At 36.3% G+C, this 12,840-nt stretch overlaps 1 protein-coding gene across 1 annotated transcript in view; it reads left to right on the top strand.

The window, feature by feature from the left end:
- The window catches only part of LOC121382926 (hemicentin-1-like), a 140,748-nt gene that overhangs the window by 57,862 nt on the left and 70,046 nt on the right, over positions 1-12,840 (top strand). The window contains exons 29-34 of the mRNA XM_041512607.1: positions 579-863; positions 1,581-1,859; positions 7,408-7,686; positions 8,923-9,207; positions 10,349-10,633; positions 12,441-12,725. Of these exons, the coding sequence (XP_041368541.1) occupies positions 579-863; positions 1,581-1,859; positions 7,408-7,686; positions 8,923-9,207; positions 10,349-10,633; positions 12,441-12,725 (1,698 nt within the window). The remainder of the gene's footprint in view (positions 1-578; positions 864-1,580; positions 1,860-7,407; positions 7,687-8,922; positions 9,208-10,348; positions 10,634-12,440; positions 12,726-12,840) is intronic.

The following is a 12,840-nucleotide window of genomic DNA, read 5'->3' as shown; positions in this document are numbered from 1 at the left end:
TTACTTAAACTCCCCCATTTATATTTAGAGTAATTATTATAAATTGTCCCTGTAAGTTTCTGTCCCGAGACAGATTTCTGGCTATCCAGAGACCGGCCCCAGGACAGACATGCTCGAAGCTCTAGTGGTATATGAGCATGTTCAAAATGTACCCGACCCGACCCGATCTGAGATAGATGAGTTGCACAAGGACAGCAAACTTGTCATCAATGTCTACCTGACATGATGATATGGAACTTTAAGACTGCACTTTTTAGGCTTGTCATTATTATATAACCGATTTCATTGTCTGTAATATCTAGTAAATTTTAAGATTCATGTTTTGGAAACAATATCTAAATATATGTATATACATGTATGTTTTTTATTAGTGTAAGATAACAAGTCTTAGTTAATTTATAACCAACTTATGTTTGGAGTGTCATATGTATACCGAAATCACTATATCCAAGCTTTTGTTCTGCTTTCAACACTATAAACTGTGTATGTCAATGTCAGCCTTTTGAAGTCTTTTAACTCAACATGCTTACTTCCTTTGTTCAGTAGAATCATTTAACACTACATTTTCTTTCATCTAGTTCCTCCTGTAATTCCCAACGTGGGAATAATCACGAATCCCAAAGTGATAGAGAACGAGACGGTCATCTTGGACTGTCCGGTGCTGGGTATCCCGGTGCCCAATATCATCTGGTACCATAACGACCAGCCGCTCGACCTGACGCTCAATTCCCACATCAGCATCCAGGAGTCGGGGCGCAGGCTAGTCATCGAGGAGGCACAGGTGCCAGATTCCGGCAAGTACACCTGCGTCGCAACCAACGAGGCAGGCGAGGCAGAAAAGGATTATGAGCTCGAAGTTTGGGGTGGGTTTTTGCTGATACACATTAGCTTGTATCATTTTAGTCTATGTAATATGTAATCCATTTTTATAGTTTCATATTAAATAGACACAAAAATCTAATGTTTCGATACTTATGGTGTCCCATTTTATATGGAATTATTTTGTTGTTTTAGTGTTAACAAAAAATGATTTTCAGAAGATGTTTTTAAAACTGTGTTGTAAGGATTTTTCTTTAGGTGTGGGGGGGGGGGGAGAGTGGGGAGTATATATTTATAACTTACAAGTAGAAAAACAAAGTGGACTGGAATAAAATGATTGATGTTTTCATGAATAGATCAAGTTACAACAAATTATTTTAATACTTTCACTAAGATATCCATTATGTTAAGGTTTATGTGGTTAAGAGGATACATTTTGCATCAGTGTCATTCACCTTCTAATTTTATCAAAAATATTTTAAAATATTAAAAAATTTAATGCTGTACAAATTTAAAATAAATTTAATGAGGTTTTTGGCATTAAAATAATTAAATTAAAAAAATATATACAGTTGGCTCGAATCCCGTCAGTTTTCAAGAAGTGTTCAACCCTTTAGGTAGTTCAACATAACCATTCAGTCAACAACGTGTAAGTGTAACTCGGGACTTTGTTTTTGATTCGAACGTTGCAGTGTATTCGACTCTGAGTTTGACCCAACGAGATTCTACTGTATCTATATTTTCAAAATGATTTCTTGCAGTTCCTCCTCTGATTGATGACAATTCGCGTGACAAGAACCCGCGTGTTATCAAGGGTCAGATGGCCAGCATGACCTGCCCGGTGTCCGGAATCCCCTTCCCATCCATCCAGTGGCTGAAGAACAACCAGGAGGTGGCAATGGATGTCCGGACTCAGATCCTCAACAGCGGCCTCGTTCTCCGGATCTACAATGCCACTGAGGCCGACACCGCCCTCTACACCTGCTTCGTGATGAGTCCGGCGGGCGAGGACCGAGCCAACTACAATCTTGTTGTATTAGGTATATTGTTATAGCTTCAGATAAGCTAATTGTATCGCCTTTATAAGGTAAAAAAACCCAAGATATATGTCTTATATTTCCGATGGTGGTGGCAGCGATGGTGTCAACTTTTGCGTTCAAGTTCAGGGTTCTTACGTATCCTGGAAATCCTGGAAAGTCCTTGAAGTTTGTGATTTTAAAATCCAGGCCTGGAATGTTCTGGAAAAAGCATTAAATTTTATTATGTCCTGGAAATGTACTGGAAATTTAGTCAAAATATTTGATGGTTTATGTTTTTTGGCATCTTTACTTTTGTTGTCCTCATAACCTGTCTAAATTCAGACAACAATTTGTTGTAAAAACATTCATTGATTGTACATTTTATGTCCTGTAAAAAAAAAATTAATGTCCTGTAAAAGTCCTGGAAATGAATTTTATGTTTTTTTCAAGTGTAAGAACCCTGAAGTTTAAAATGTTCATGTTCAGATCAGTTTGTCACAAACTATAAGTCCTACGTCAATGAAACTTGGTTTATAGTTGCATCTATGAATGTTCATCACAATGCATTGATAAAGTTTACGGTAGGCAAAACTTTTAATTCAGTGGAATTTTTGTTTTATATTTTATGTTCATATTTAAAAACAAAATAATAATATTTAAAAACAAAATAATAATAAATAATTTCTATTGGATATACAAATTCATAGATATTTTTTTCAACGTTAGCCTCTTTCTTTTTGACAGAATTAAAGAAAAATTAGATGGCTGAACAAATTCATACAAGACATTTCTATAATATTGAACAGAATGTTTAAAAGAAGAAAAGGTGCTAATTTTGTCTAGCTAGTGAAAACCCTATAGGTAGTACTAAACCAAATAACTTCCGGCTGGGTCATAGTGCGAGGTGCACCGAACTTTTGATAGAGAAGTGAACACCACAAGTCCTGTGATTGGTTATAAATGTGAGTGTGTTGGTTGTAAAAAATAATAATTTCATCTGGGTAAAAAAACATTGCAATTGTATTTCATCTAGTACCAATGTGTCAAGTAGCCTTGTGCTTGAAACATGTATGGGGTACCTGTAAAATAAAGTACTCGAATTTTGTGCGAAACTAGGGTAGTCATAGACGCTACCCGTTATCTCAGAAACGAGCAGCTTGACCCCCATTTTTTTCTGATTCACTTTAAGTGTAAGGGGTGGTACTATTTATATCCGTGGCGTTTATGTCGGTTGATACGTTGCAGGTAGGAGTTTTAGCCACATATGTTACTATTATCGTCTATGGGATTTGATTTGGTAGTATACACCCTATAGCACATATTCAGTGCATAATAAAAAATATTATGATTTTGTCATTTTATTTAATTAAACTATACTGGTTGATAAATTAGCCATCACTCGATCATGCAAGTTCACAATGACCTTGACCGTGACAATAATCTCTGTACATGGCTCTGAATGGAGTTTGAATCAAAGTTAGCACTGAAGAAAAGTTGGTTTTGGCCTATAATTCATACTGTAAAGATTTCAATAATTTCTTTTTACATGGTATTTGACTTGCCATATACAACTGCTCTTAAATATGGTATTATATATAAGCAACCTGAACTAAGATTTTAATAGCAATTTATTTTTATATTAAAAATAGCATGTGCCAATAGTGGGTTAATGTCTTTAGTTTCCATTAACATTGTTAATTTTTTATGTATGAAATTCTGAAAACTCAAATTTGTAAAGAAGTTGATTTTTATTGTCATTTTGACATATTTATAGGGTGCTAAGTTATATTTTAGACAAATTTGTAGTTTTATGCAAAATTTAAAGTAAATTTTAAGAAAAACTTTACCAAAAACATAATTAAATTTGTTGTCACTATTGTGCCTTCTGTTCTTATTTGTACATAACAATAAGGTTGTTAAACATATACTTAGATGTCCAGATAAAATTTTTTTTTTTAATAATCACTTAGTTAGCTCTCATGAAAAGCATTTTGAGTTTATACTAGATTCAGAACCAATTTTTTCAGATCTGATTATCTGCCTTGGATTAAGTTGATAATTTATTTTATTGTTAAAGCTGTATTACCTAATGTTACTAGCTAAATAAAATGCTGGATTACAGATTGTAGGAATACATCTAATGTACATATTGTATTCATCCGGATTAGAAAATAATGCAAGAAAATAGATGTTCGGGTAATTTTGTCATTTAAAAATAGTTTTTTTCAGTAATTAATCAAAAATAAATGTGTTAAAGCTGCATGATTATTCCAGATATCACAACTATTAAAACCTCCAACTACAGTAGGCTATAAATAAAATATAGTCAGGAATATTGGTGGCTGCCAATAGTTTTGATGGTTCATTATGAAAATCAGCATGGCCGATGGATTTGAAATTCGCACACCTGGTAACTTGAAGACACCCACACCCAGCATACAGGATTTCCTCCCAACACTAATGTTCAGGACATTAAGTCATTACTTCATACAGGTACAGTCATGTTTGTGTTTCCTTCCTCAGACAGTGTATTTTTTTAATACTGATATTTCTTTGATGTGCCTGTTAAGGTCTTCATAATCTAGGGGTCAATCAAGTGCATGTGTTTTAATGGAATTCTTTAAAGGGGTAGAGGTACTCTGACTATCTTTGTTGTCTCTACATATATACCTGAGTACACACACCCAACTGAAAGTAAATATCTTCAGGAGTTTTATTTTAAAACATTTTGTTGTTTAATATGACATATTGCATTTGTACAAAACTATATGCAATATATATGCTTTTTGAGGTGTACATTATATTAGGTTGCACTGTAGAAACAACAGTTTCAGTGAGGTTGTCAGTTTATGTCAGAATACACCAGATCCTGGTTGTCATAAAGACACATAGCTGGACACATTTTGAAAAATGTATGTTATCAATATAGGTAGTACTAAACCAAATAACTTCCGGCTGGGTCAAAGTGCGAGGTGCACCGAACTTTTGATAGAGAAGTGAACACCACAAGTCCTGTGATTGGTTATAAATGTGAGTGTGTTGGTTGTAAAAAATAATAATTTCATCTGGGTAAAAAAACATTGCAATTGTATTTCATCTAGTACCAATGTGTCAAGTAGCCTTGTGCTTGAAACATGTATGGGGTACCTGTAAAATAAAGTACTCGAATTTTGTGCGAAACTAGGGTAGTCATAGACGCTACCCGTTATCTCAGAAACGAGCAGCTTGACCCCCATTTTTTTCTGATTCACTTTAAGTGTAAGGGGTGGTACTATTTATATCCGTGGCGTTTATGTCGGTCGATACGTTGCAGGTAGGAGTTTTAGCCACATATGTTACTATTATCGTCTATGGGATTTGATTTGGTAGTATACACCCTATAGCACATATTCAGTGCATAATAAAAAATATTATGATTTTGTCATTTTATTTAATTAAACTATACTGGTTGATAAATTAGCCATCACTCGATCATGCAAGTTCACAATGACCTTGACCTTGACAATAATCTCTGTACATGGCTCTGAATGGAGTTTGAATCAAAGTTAGCACTGAAGAAAAGTTGGTTTTGGCCTATAATTCATACTGTAAAGATTTCAATAATTTCTTTTTACATGGTATTTGACTTGCCATATACAACTGCTCTTAAATATGGTATTATATATAAGCAACCTGAACTAAGATTTTAATAGCAATTTATTTTTATATTAAAAATAGCATGTGCCAATAGTGGGTTAATGTCTTTAGTTTCCATTAACATTGTTAATTTTTTATGTATGAAATTCTGAAAACTCAAATTTGTAAAGAAGTTGATTTTTATTGTCATTTTGACATATTTATAGGGTGCTAAGTTATATTTTAGACAAATTTGTAGTTTTATGCAAAATTTAAAGTAAATTTTAAGAAAAACTTTACCAAAAACATAATTAAATTTGTTGTCACTATTGTGCCTTCTGTTCTTATTTGTACATAACAATAAGGTTGTTAAACATATACTTAGATGTCCAGATAATTTTTTTTTTTTTAATAATCACTTAGTTAGCTCTCATGAAAAGCATTTTGAGTTTATACTAGATTCAGAACCAATGTTTTCAGATCTGATTATCTGCCTTGGATTAAGTTGATAATTTATTTTATTGTTAAAGCTGTATTACCTAATGTTACTAGCTAAATAAAATGCTGGATTACAGATTGTAGGAATACATCTAATGTACATATTGTATTCATCCGGATTAGAAAATAATGCAAGAAAATAGATGTTCAGGTAATTTTGTCATTTAAAAATAGTTTTTTTCAGTAATTAATCAAAAATAAATGTGTTAAAGCTGCATGATTATTCCAGATATCACAACTATTAAAACCTCCAACTACAGTAGGCTATAAATAAAATATAGTCAGGAATATTGGTGGCTGCCAATAGTTTTGATGGTTCATTATGAAAATCAGCATGGCCGATGGATTTGAAATTCGCACACCTGGTAACTTGAAGACACCCACACCCAGCATACAGGATTTCCTCCCAACACTAATGTTCAGGACATTAAGTCATTACTTCATACAGGTACAGTCATGTTTGTGTTTCCTTCCTCAGACAGTGTATTTTTTTAATACTGATATTTCTTTGATGTGCCTGTTAAGGTCTTCATAATCTAGGGGTCAATCAAGTGCATGTGTTTTAATGGAATTCTTTAAAGGGGTAGAGGTACTCTGACTATCTTTGTTGTCTCTACATATATACCTGAGTACACACACCCAACTGAAAGTAAATATCTTCAGGAGTTTTATTTTAAAACATTTTGTTGTTTAATATGACATATTGCATTTGTACAAAACTATATGCAATATATATGCTTTTTGAGGTGTACATTATATTAGGTTGCACTGTAGAAACAACAGTTTCAGTGAGGTTGTCAGTTTATGTCAGAATACACCAGATCCTGGTTGTCATAAAGACACATAGCTGGACACATTTTGAAAAATGTATGTTATCAATATAGGTAGTACTAAACCAAATAACTTCCGGCTGGGTCAAAGTGCGAGGTGCACCGAACTTTTGATAGAGAAGTGAACACCACAAGTCCTGTGATTGGTTATAAATGTGAGTGTGTTGGTTGTAAAAAATAATAATTTCATCTGGGTAAAAAAACATTGCAATTGTATTTCATCTAGTACCAATGTGTCAAGTAGCCTTGTGCTTGAAACATGTATGGGGTACCTTTAAAATAAAGTACTCGAATTTTGTGCGAAACTAGGGTAGTCATAGACGCTACCCGTTATCTCAGAAACGAGCAGCTTGACCCCCATTTTTTTCTGATTCACTTTAAGTGTAAGGGGTGGTACTATTTATATCCGTGGCGTTTATGTCGGTTGATACGTTGCAGGTAGGAGTTTTAGCCACATATGTTACTATTGTCGTCTATGGGATTTGATTTGGTAGTATACACCCTATATTGCCATGCATTGATTTTTTTTTACTGTTCCCTCAGCTATTGTAGGCTAGTTACAGTGCTTGCCATGTATCAAGAATATATAAATGATAAGCATAGTGTCATATTTTATTTATCTTCAGTTCCGCCTTCCATAGACGAGTCAAATGTTGTGTACAACCCGCGTGTGATCCAGGGACGCCGCGTGCTCATGGAGTGTCCAGTGTCTGGGATCCCCATCCCCGAGGTCCAGTGGCTGAAAGACGGCCAGCCAGTGGTCGCGGAGCCGGGATTGCGTATTCTAAACAGCAACCTCCACTTGGAAATCGTTCGCTCTCAGGTGGAGGACTCGGCGCGCTACACCTGCATCGCGTCCAACGAGGCCGGGGAGCTTGTCAGAAACTTCGACCTTGAGGTTCTAGGTGTGTATCGGTGATATTAACACACAGGTTCTAGGTGTGTATCGGTGACATTAAACACATGTTCTAGGTGTGTATCGGTGACTTTTAACACAGAGGTTCTAGGTGTGTATTGGTGACATTTAACACAGAGGTTCTAGGCGTGTATAGGTGACATTTAACACAGAGGTTCTAGGCATGTATAGGTGACTTTTAACACAGAGGTTCTAGGTGTGTATCGGTGACATTTAACACAGAGGTTCTAAGCGTGTATCGGTGACATTTAACAGAGATTCTAGGCGTGTATCGGTGACATTTAATACAGAGGTTCTAGGCGTGTATCGGTGACATTTAACATGGAGACATATTAGTGGTCTAGTTGAGTGTGATGTTAGTCTTTGGAGTACAAGTAAAAAAAATCAAGTAAAAGATCAGAATTGTTGAGAAGAAAAGAAAATGACTGCTGGTTTTGTTATTGTTGTTATTGATATTAATATCAATATCATAATCATTTCATTACAGTACCAGTACCAATACCAGTACCAGTACTATAACCACAACCACAACCACAACCACAACCCACAAACCACAACCACATCCACAACCATAACCATAACCACAACCACAACCACAACCACAACCACAACCACTACCACTACCACTACCACTACCAATATTATGATTAATTAATAACAATTATATTTCCATTATATTTATTACAATTTAACATCATCTCATTGAACCAACTGCAGCAACACAAGTTTATTAATTTCTCGATGAATGTAAAAATTACGTCAAATCTTATGATGTCAATTTTTATTCAATTTGATACTTTGTCTTACTGAGCGTTATTGTTTAAGAACCAAAACAATAATTCAAAATAAAATATAAACTTTTAGTGTTATTATTAGTAAGTATATTTCAAATTTTATTATTAGAATTGTCTGTTATTTCTTTTACATTCATCGGGATATATGTGTGAACAGCTTCATCGATTCACAGTTTGCAGAGGAATTATTTTTGTTCATACCTCGATGAGCATAAAAGAAATAACAGACAATCCTTAATTATTATTATTATTATTATTATTAGACAGAGAAAGAGAGAGAATTATTATTATTATTATTATTTATTATTATTGTTATTATAATAATAATAATTATTATTATTATTAGACAGAGAAAGAGAGAATTATTATTATTAGACAGAGAAAGAGAGAGAATTATTATTATTATTATTATTATTATTATTATTATTTAGTGCCCCCCACCATCGACAAGACTGCGACACAAGACAATCTGTCAGTGGTTCAGAACAAGACGATCACCATCAACTGTCCCGTGTCTGGGACCCCCCCTCCCAGCATGCTGTGGCTCAAGGACCGCACCCCCCTTCTCGACTTCCCTTACCGCGACCTGCGTGTGCTGAACAATGAGCAGAGCCTGGAGGTCAGTAACGCTCAGCTCGACGACGCAGGAACCTACACGTGTAAAGCGACAAACCCAGCGGGGCAGGACAAGGCCAGCTTTAACCTGGAGGTGTTCGGTAGGTATACTGTGTTAGGATATCACAAGGCCAGCTTTAACCTGGAGGTGTTCGGTAGGTATAATGTGTTAGGACGACACAAGGCCAGCTTTAACCTGGAGGTGTTCGGTAGGTGTACTGTGTTAGGACGACACAAGGCCAGCTTTAACCTGGAGGTGTTCGGTAGGTGTACTGTGTTAGGACGACGCAAGGCCAGCTTTAACCTGGAGGTGTTCGGTAGGTATAATGTGTTAGGACGACGCAAGGCCAGCTTTAACCTGGAGGTGTTCGGTAGGTATACTGTGTTAGGACCACACAAGGCCAGCTTTAACCTGGAGGTGTTGGTAGTTGTACTGTGTTAGGACGACACAAGGCCAGCTTTAAGCTGGAGGTGTTCGGTAGGTATACTGTGTTAGGATGATACAAGGCCAGCTTTAACCTGGAGGTGTTCGGTAGGTATACTGTGTTAGGACCACACAAGGCCAGCTTTAACCTGGAGGTGTTGGTAGTTGTACTGTGTTAGGACGACACAAGGTCAGCTTTAAGCTGGAGGTGTTCGGTAGGTATACTGTGTTAGGATGATACAAGGCCAGCTTTAACCTGGAGGTCTTCTCACCAGTGCCTCCCAGTGTTCCTATATTTATTACTACCTTTCTACATCTGTACTAAGTTCCGTATGTGTCACTCTTCTCACCAGTGCCTTCCAGTGTTCCTATATTTATTACTACCTTTCTACATCTGTACTAAGTTCCATATGTGTCACTCTTCTCACCAGTGCCTTCCAGTGTTCCTATATTTATTACTACCTTTCTACATCTGTACTAAGTTCCATATGTGTCACTCTTCTCACCAGTGCCTTCCAGTGTTCCTATATTTATTACTACCTTTCTACATCTGTACTAAGTTCCATATGTGTCACTCTTCTCACCAGTGCCTCCCAGTGTTCCTATATTTATTACTACCTTTCTACATCTGTACTAAGTTCCGTATGTGTCACTCTTCTCACCAGTGCCTCCCAGTGTTCCTATATTTATTACTACCTTTCTACATCTGTACTAAGTTCCGTATGTGTCACTCTTCTCACCAGTGCCTTCCAGTGTTCCTATATTTATTACGTTTCTACATCTGTACTAAGTTCCATATGTGTCACTCTTCTCACCAGTGCCTCCCAGTGTTCCTAACGACAAGGTAGTCACCGAGCTGAACGTGGTGCTGCACAGCTCGGCCACCCTGGAGTGTCGGGCAGAGGGGATCCCCAAGCCGTCCGTGCTGTGGCTGAAGGACGGGAAGATCATTGAGGAGGAGACCGACCACCAGCTCGAGATGGTCGACGACGGACGTGTCCTCAGGGTCAAGGCCACGGAGACGCGACACACCGGCCGGTACAAGTGTCACGCTGAGAACCAGGCCGGCTTCACCGAGAAGTTGTACAACTTGAACATCATGGGTAAGATTTTGTTGACCGAGAATTAACTAGGTCTTGCTGAAGTGTATTTGATATTGAGGATAGACCTATAGTCCGTTCTATCCTCAGTAGAAAAGTAAAAGTGTTTTGAAATGGACCTATAGTCCATTCCATCCTCCTACAAAAATGTTTTTTGTAAATAAATTCAGTTTGGTCTGACATAAGAAGAAAAGTAAAAGTGTTTTGAAAATTTAAAAAACCCACTATTTTTGTGTACAATTTAGAAAACGGTCATCTTAGAAATAAATAATTTATAGTAAATTCCAAAGTATGAAAAAAGGCGATTCCTGTGGGAAGGACTGTAGGTCTGTTTGCAGTATATTTGATATTGAGGATAGACCTATAGTCCTTCCCATCAAGGAACGTTGGTTTCTTACTATAGAATATTTACTACACGTTATTTATTTCTGAGACGATAATTTTCTAAATTTTTCTAAACACTTTTACTTTTGTTCTTATGTTAAAACAAACTAAAATTAAATACAAAAAACACTTGTAAGAGGATGAAACGTATTATAAGTCCGTCCATAGTATAAGTCTGTCCGTAGTATATTTGAGACAGAGAATAGTCCTGTAGCTAGGAACATGACATCATTCGAGTGAACACGTATCACACATGTGAGAATTTGTATCACACACATTTCAATATTTTTAAAAATTATTATTGCACGGTCAGAATTGTCTTTATTACTATAGTAAGATTAAATGGGTATGTAATAAATTAGTTTTTTTCCATAACTGTCTGTTAGAAAAATGGATCTCTTGTTTTCATCTTGGAGCTAGTTTTCTCATCTTTTTCTGCAAATAATAGTGAAATAACATTAGAAAATAAAATTGATGATTCTTCTTCTTTTTCTTTTTTTACCTATTATTTTTTTAATTATTATTGTGAAATGTCATGTAGACAATATTTGAATGTACTGAATAATAGTTATCCAAGATATCCAGTGTGTTGGGTTCAAGTTTATTAAACTTGTACTGAATGAGCAATAGTAATAATTTGACAGACTCTCAGAACAGACGATCAAAGTAAACAAATGATTACCTTATTAATACCAAGAGATTGTCAGTGAACACAACCTAATGTCATTGGATGATGCCAACATCAGAACAACAAATGTCACCTGACTATGTATCTTAGATCAAAATCCTCTACGTTACAAAATTTTTAAACATTTTTAAAATTTCTTTTTATCCAAGGTAATTGTTACCTCTGTATTCTGTACTTGTTCCTTTATCATAGTGAATTTTACCATCCATGACACAGACCCTCTGTATAGACATGAAATGTTCTGTTTCCTGTTGACAGTCATATTAATGTACTTTGTTTGACACCCAATAGCCAATCTCTATTTTTGTGTTGGGGTGTTGTTAAATATTCATTCATTCATTGTTCGCCGGCGGGATGTAGCCCAGTGGTAAAGCGTTCGCTTGATGTGCGGTCGGTCTGGGATCGATCCTCATCAGTGAGTCCATTGGGCTATTTCTCATCCCAACCAGTGCACCACGATTGGTATATTAAAGGCCATGGTATCTGTTATTCTGTCTGTGGGATGGTGCATATAAAAGATCCCTTGCTTCTAATCGAAAAGAGTGGCCCATGAAGTGGTGACAGCGGGTTTCCTTCCTCAATATCTGTGTGGTCCTTAACCATATGTCCATCGCCATATAACCATAAATAAAATGTGTTGAGTGCGTCATTAAATAAAACGTTTCCTTCCGTCCTTCCCAATAGTCAATCTCTATTTTTGTGCTGTGGTGTCGTTAAACATTCATTCATTGTTCACAGTGCCTCCCACCATCAACGGTTCAGGTGAACTCCAGGAGAAGCCGATCATCATTGACAATCCCGTCCTGCTTGAGTGTCCGGCCAATGGGATCCCCGCACCCACCATCACATGGTTCCGACAGGGACGGCCCATCCCAGCATACGGGATCCCCAATATCAGAATTCACAATGCAGGGAGACAGCTGCAGGTACAGAGTGCTCAGCTTCTCGATTCAGGGGAATACCGTTGCCTGGCAACCAATGACGCAGGACAAGCGAGTCTGGAATTCTTGGTTTTCATCATGGGTAAGTAATTTTTTGTTCTTTAAATCTTTTTTTTTCAATTGGAAATTTTGCATAAAACTGAATAGTTTTATTCATAATTTTTAATCTTAATATTATAACTATTCTTGTTAGTTAT

Source organism: Gigantopelta aegis, chromosome 10 (assembly GCF_016097555.1).
Source record: "Gigantopelta aegis isolate Gae_Host chromosome 10, Gae_host_genome, whole genome shotgun sequence".
Lineage (NCBI taxonomy): Eukaryota > Metazoa > Mollusca > Gastropoda > Neomphalida > Peltospiridae > Gigantopelta > Gigantopelta aegis.
Note: the sequence above shows the minus strand (reverse complement) of the source record. Positions and strands in the feature narration are given on the sequence as shown.